We start from the raw sequence: 6,770 nt of genomic DNA on the forward strand, positions 1-6,770 counted from the left end.
AATCAATATCGTTAAAATGTCCATACTACCTAAAGTGATCTACAGAATTAATGCAATCCCTATCAAAATCCCATTATCATTCTTCACCTATCCGAGTATTTTAAGATTGTGGAAGATCTGGTTTCTTCCTTCCATTTTCTGTTTACTTTTTATGAATGCTAAGTTAAAAAGAAGTTTAAAGAAACATGATAAGGCCATCCAAAGGAAAGTTGCTACATTTTAACCCAAACTCAGGAACAGTTTCTACACTGAAGCTTCAGAACATGGGGTAAAATGCTACACTATTTTGGTCTGAATAGTTCAGACATTGAATAAATAAAGAATACATTTATATATATTTATACATATATATATCATCTCTATAAATTATATGCAAAAACAGCTCCTGATACTCATGGAAGACTTGTTTTTATTTATTACAGTTCCACAGAAGTAGAAATGCTCATTTGAGAGTAGCTAGTGCTTACTGTGGTAAGGCCATTCTGTGAAACCAAGCGCTCAGTTGTTCTTTAAAGCAGCTTATGAATCCACTGGGCTTCGGGCTGTAGAATAAAGTAGAAAAATGAAAATAAAAGTAAAAGTTTATTTGTTTATTAATTATAGAGAATCCCTGTTGTGTTAAGGCCCAAACTGATAACACAGAAATACAAAATAGTATCCATGACTACTATGTAAACCTCTGCACACATGAACTAGAAAAATTAGATAAAATGGATAAATTTAAGGAAACACACAACCTCCCAAGCCTGAATCTGCAAGAAACAGAAATCCTGAAAATACCAATAATGAATGTTGAGATTGAAGCAGTAATAAAAAATCTCCCAACAAAATAAACAAGAAACCCCAACCTAGGTGGATCCACAGCCAAATTCTACCAGACCTATAAAGAAGAAGTGAAACCAATTCTACTGAAATTGGTCCATAACATCAAGAAGGAAGGAATGCCCACTAACTCTTTCTATGAAGCCTTTATCACGTTGATACCAAAGCCAGGGAAAGAGAAACAAAAAATGAAACCTATGGTGAGAATGGCTTTTATCAAGAAGTTCCAACACAACAAATGTTAACGTGGATGCAGAGAGATAGGAACACTCATACACTGCTGGTGGGACTGCAAACTAGGACAACCTCTGTGGAAAGTATTATGTTTCACAATTCTTTAGAGTCCTTTTGAAGCACTCTTTATTTTACTTACCTTTAAGTCCCAAATTTGTCAATATTCCAGTAAAAGAGAACTATTCTTTGGAGAAAATATAAATTTAAACTTTTAAAATATCTTTCATTTTAAATCTATTTTGGTGTAAAAATAAAATAGTAAACATACCAAAGGAGCATATCTTGGTTTTGGAGGTGGAGGAGGCATCTTGCACCGACAAAGACGTTTGACCTTAGGTGATGGTAGTAAAGGCTCACAAGGTGGGAGTGGTGGTCTTTCTCTTGATGGAGGAACTCTACCTGTAGTTGTTTCTTTTCCTTTTTCTTTGAATGTTGTCTTTTTAGATGACATTCTTAATCCTCTCTTCAGTCCGGGACTTTCTTTCTTTGAATCTGCAGATGTGCCATCTGATTCATCAACTCTCCTCTTAGTGCCAGGTGTATATAGTGACTCTTCAGATTCAGCATCGGAACCTTTGACCTTTGTGCCCTTTTTTAAGCCTGTCTTGGAAGATGCATCCGATTCAGCATCACTAGACTCTGTGTCCTTCTTGGCATCTTTCTTTGATCCTTTCTTTTCCTTCTTTGGATCTTTCTTGTACTTCTTTAACTCCACATCAGATTCAGTATCAGTAGATTCTGCACCCTTTTTTGCATCCTTTTTAGTATCTTTCTTCTGCTTCTTTTCATCTTTTTTACCTTTTTTTGCATCTCCTTCAGATTCAGAATCGGCATCAGTAGAACCTGCATCCTTCTTGACAGACTTCTTTTTTTCACCTTTCTTTGAATCTTTCTTTTCCTTTTTTTCATCTTTTTTACCCTTTTTTGACTCCAATTCAGATTCAGAATCAGTAGAGACTATGTCCTTCTTTGCATCCTTTTTCTTGTCATCTTTCTTTCCATTTTTCTTATCCTTCTTTGAATCTTTCTTTGCACCCTTTGAGTCTCCAGATTCAGAATCAGTAGAGACTGTGTCCTTCTTTGCATCCCTTTTCTTGTCATTTTTCTTTTCACTTTTCTTACCCTTCTTTGAATCTTTCTTTGTACCCGTTGAGTCTCCAGATTCAGAATCAGTAGAGACTGTGACCTTCTTTGCATCCTTTTTCTTGTCATCTTTCTTTTTACTTTTCTTATCCTTCTTTGAATCTTTCTTTGCATCCTTAGAGTCTCCAGATTCAGCATCAGAGCTCTTCTTTGCATCTTTCTTTGTATCCTTCTTTTCAGGCTTCTTTGAATTATTCTGGGAGTAATTCTTTACCCATGTATCAAAATCCATGGATTCAGCTCCAGCCTCTTCTAAATACATCATTAAATCCACATTTGAACTATTTTTTGAGCAAGCCTCTGATTTAGCATCATGATTACTCTTCGAGCTCTTCTTAGAATCATTCTCTAGATTGTTCTTTGTAAATATGGGTTCAGCGTCTGTCTCCTTGGAATTCTTCGAATCTTTCTTATCTTTTTTTGAATGCTCTTTTGGGACTACCTTAGAATCTTTGGATTCTGGATTTGTTTCTGATTTTGACTTTGACTTCTTGGATAGTTCACTTTCATGTGATGATTTTGATTGAGTTTTACCTGATTTACTTCTTTTAGGTTTCTCTTCTTTTTCATCTTTTGCTGTTTTATTCGAGTCTGGATTTGCTGCATGTGGGCCTGTTTTTTTCTCAGAATCTTTATTCAAAACCATGCCCTCTTTTTCATCTTTGGACGTTTTTGATTTTGTATTTTTAAGATTGGTTTTGGGAGTATAAGGATGTCTGTATGGAGCCTGTCTCCTGACAGCTAAGTAAATAGATGGCCTTTGGAAAAATTTTCTTAAAGAATGCCTTATCCATATATGAGCTGGCTTCTGACCTTCCTGTAATTTTCTTTTGTCATGCCTCTGAAAAGATCGATTAGATTAATGATAAGCATTTGTGAATGAGTTATAACTTTTTATATTGCAACATAAAATAGTTTTTCTTTTCCTTGACTATTTAAAATTAGAATTTTTTTCTCTCTTTCAAGGTTATTGTGTGTGTGTGTGTGTGTGTGTGTGTGTGTGTGTGTGTGTGTGAGAGAGAGAGAGAGAGAGAGAGAGAGAGGAAATGACTTTAGGGGAAATTTTAGGATTCCTTTTATGATTCATATTGGGATTGGAGCAGGTCCACAATAATCCATGACATTCCAGAACTTGCTCTCACAATCAGTAGGCGGTTCCTTTTGGAACCCTGTTTTGGAGATATCTTTTGGGACAAACACCCTTCATCCTCAAGTTCTCTCAGAAATAAATTCATCCCCTTGAAATTTGTCATAACATTTTTTTGATAATTATAGCCTTCAACCCTAACCCAATTGCTAATCCTGCTTTCAAGATTTCTGGTCAAATTGAGAGCCTGATACCCCACTGTATTGAAAAAAATCAAAGACAAAAAGTTGAAAGTCTGGATATTAACTCCAAATTGGTTATTGTCTATCATTTTGGTGAATCAAGCAGAAAATCGTGGAATCAAGAACACTTGTTACATTGTTTTCTTGGATTCTGACTTAAACCGATAGTGAAAGTTGTTTCAAATGAAACAAACAAATGTTCGATCCACATTAATTTGCATAGCAGATGTGTAATTTATTTTCAACTTCTACCCAAACATTTGTTGACTCTGGTTTTCATAAGTAGCCACAGAGACTGATTTTAGACTTACTTCTTAAATTCATTTAACTATTCAGTAGAGGTGCCAACAATCAGTGGTAGTATGGAATTAAAAGACAACACTGAAGAGATGCATGAATCTTGGATCACTATAGATATAATGAATGGTCCTTGAATAAATGCATTGAATATAACTTTGTTTTGGGAGACACTTTAAAAATATTTTGATATCACAATGTATGTTGATTTATCTTTTTGCTAATTGATAAGATAACTCTACTTTATAGAAGCAGTAGAAAACTTGAATCTCCTAATAACAAGTATTCTGAATTCCAGACTTTAAAAAATGAGGAGGCCCTGAAACCCGATCAAAATCAGCTCCTGCTATACAATTCAAAGTTTAGATGCTTTTGCAGCTGATAAACATTTCCTGATAGACCCCACCAGTTGTAGAGTTAGGTTCTTCAGCTTGCATAGACTATTAGTTATTACATGTCTTTGATGTGGAGAATCACATACAAATAAAAGTTTATCTGAAACCTCTGTGGAAACGAATTTGGAGGTACCTCAGAGAGCTAAAAATAGAAATACCATTCGATCCAGCAATAGCACTATTAGGCATCTACGCAAAAGAGCACAAAACATTCTACGATAAAGACATCTGCACCCGAATGTTTATGGCAGCACAATTCACTATTGCAAGAATGTGGAAACAACCCAAGTGCCCATCAAGGCATGAGTGGATTATCAAAATTTGGTATATGTTTACAATGGAATATTACTCAATCATAAGAAACGACAGTGATCTAGCACCTCTTACACTTTCCTGGATTAAACTTCAGCCCATTATCCAAAGTGGGGCACCACAAGAGCAGAAGAACGGGATCCATTTGTACTCACCATCAAATTGGTATTAACTAATCAACACATAAATGCACATATAAGAATAACATTTATTGGATGTTGGGAAGGCGGTGGGGGGAGGGGCGAGGGGGGAGGAGAGAGGAGGGGACGGGTATTTGTATACACAAGGAGTGCAATGCACACCACACGAAGGATGGACATATTTGAAACTCAGACTTGGGGGGGGCAAGGGCAACATACGTAACCTAAACATCTGTACCCCCATAATATGTTGAAATAAAAAAAAAAGTTTATCTGAAACAGGTGAGGGCTATCTGTTGTACAGAGAATTATAAATTTAAAAAATCTACTTCCAACAGGTGGTAAAATCCAAATTAAATATGCCTTATTTATATTTATATATGTTGTGCCAATGTACATTTAGTTTCAAAAATGATCATTTCAGTACTTACAGGAACTGTGACTTGTGATTCTGAAGGTCTTGATCTCTTTTTTCTACTTGGCTGGGGTGGTTTGGGAAATGTCAAAGCAAAGTGTTCTTGATTCCATGATTTTCTGCTTGATTCACTGACTAAAATGAGACAGGACAATAAAAAACTTGGAGTTAGGAGCTAGACTTTCATCAGCACTGAGATATTCCCAAGTAAGAAATATATGATTTTAAATTAAACTAAGTTACAACTCAAAATATAGATTTTCCCCTTAGAGTATGCAGGGCTTTTGGGCACAGAAATTAGGGAAAATAAAAGCTGATTTCCTAATTTTGCATTGAATTATGTTTTAATTGACATTTGTAATCTTATTTTCTAGATTAAGCCAATTTTCACAGATAGTTACTTAAATCATGCTGGTAAAATAATGTAATCAAACAGTAGGAATGGAAAATAGAGAAAACTTTACTATTTCCTTTCAAACATCTCCATCATCTCTCCTATATTGGTTTCTTTTCTTTGTGTCATTTTTGTTAGATTGCACACAATGTGACTTCTCCTTCCACAGTCCCCATAATAACTAGCACAATACTGAGTATTAAGTAGTCAGTAAAAGTCTTGATTGATTAAATGGGTGTTTATTTTAGCACCCTTCTGACCTCAGTGGTTTCCTAAGCACAGAAATTAGGGCCCCAGACCAAAATACTGCATTCAGTTCTGGGAACTCTATTTAAAGAAGGGCATATGTACACTTGAGGACATCCAGAATAGAGTAATCGGGAAGATCAAACTATCTGAGAACTATGTCAAAAGAGGAAGGGGTGAGGAAACAGCTCTCCTGGAGATGAGTACACTAATGCGAGGTGGGATAATTAAATTTAGATATTTAAAGAACTACTATATGGGACAGTAGTAGTGATAATAATAATAGCATAGCTGCAACTGCTAACATTCATGTAGTGCTTACTATGTGCCAGACTGTGCTTTAAGCACTTTAGTCAACTCATTTAATCCATACAACAACACTTGGAATTAGATAACATAATTGCCTCCATTTTACAAATGTGAAAAATGAAGCACAGAGACAGAGAAAGGTTAAATTATTTTCCACAAATCATAAAACTATTAAGTAGCAGAGTTAAGATTCAAACACAGATGGTTTAACCCCAGAGCCCGTGCTCTTAATCACGTTGCTATAGACTTCTATTATATGTTGCCCTAGGGAAGGGCTAGAACCAATGGGTAACACTTATAGCACCGTAGGCAGATTTCGGCTCAATATACCATGGCTCATTTTCCTAAAGTTGCATATGTTCAACAAATGGACTGTTTTTCACTATCCACTTTCATCTCTCTGACTATATTTGCCTTCTATACTTTGAGTTTTATAATTATGACTTTTAAACAAAAGGAAACCTCATCCAAGTAAGGTTGGTGTATATTATGAAAAAGAATAAACTAAATAAATCTTTCTTTTTAAACCAGCTAATACAAACTCACATCAAGGCCAGAAATATATTAAACACACACACACACACACACACACACAACATACATATATGTGTATGCACACATAGATCCTTGTATTAAATTTTAATAAAAATTCAGTGCAGTTTCTGCTTTATCACATTTAGTGGAGGATACTAGTCATTAGTTCCTAAAATTATTTTCAAATCTAAAAAATATTT

At 35.1% G+C, this 6,770-nt stretch overlaps 1 protein-coding gene across 1 annotated transcript in view; it reads right to left on the minus strand.

The window, feature by feature from the left end:
* Nucleotides 1–391: 391 nt before the first annotated feature.
* The window catches only part of CYLC1 (cylicin, basic protein of sperm head cytoskeleton 1), a 49,380-nt gene continuing 43,001 nt past the window's right edge, over nucleotides 392–6,770 (minus strand). Inside the window, exons 2-4 of the mRNA XM_012642679.1 lie at nucleotides 5,104–5,222; nucleotides 1,325–3,040; nucleotides 392–542 (exon numbers count right to left, since the gene is read on the minus strand). Coding sequence (XP_012498133.1) covers nucleotides 510–542; nucleotides 1,325–3,040; nucleotides 5,104–5,222 — 1,868 coding nt within the window. The 3' untranslated portion in view covers nucleotides 392–509. The remainder of the gene's footprint in view (nucleotides 543–1,324; nucleotides 3,041–5,103; nucleotides 5,223–6,770) is intronic.

Source organism: Propithecus coquereli, unplaced genomic scaffold, assembly GCF_000956105.1.
Source record: "Propithecus coquereli isolate 6110/MARCELLA unplaced genomic scaffold, Pcoq_1.0 Scaffold182, whole genome shotgun sequence".
Taxonomy (NCBI): Eukaryota; Metazoa; Chordata; class Mammalia; order Primates; family Indriidae; genus Propithecus; species Propithecus coquereli.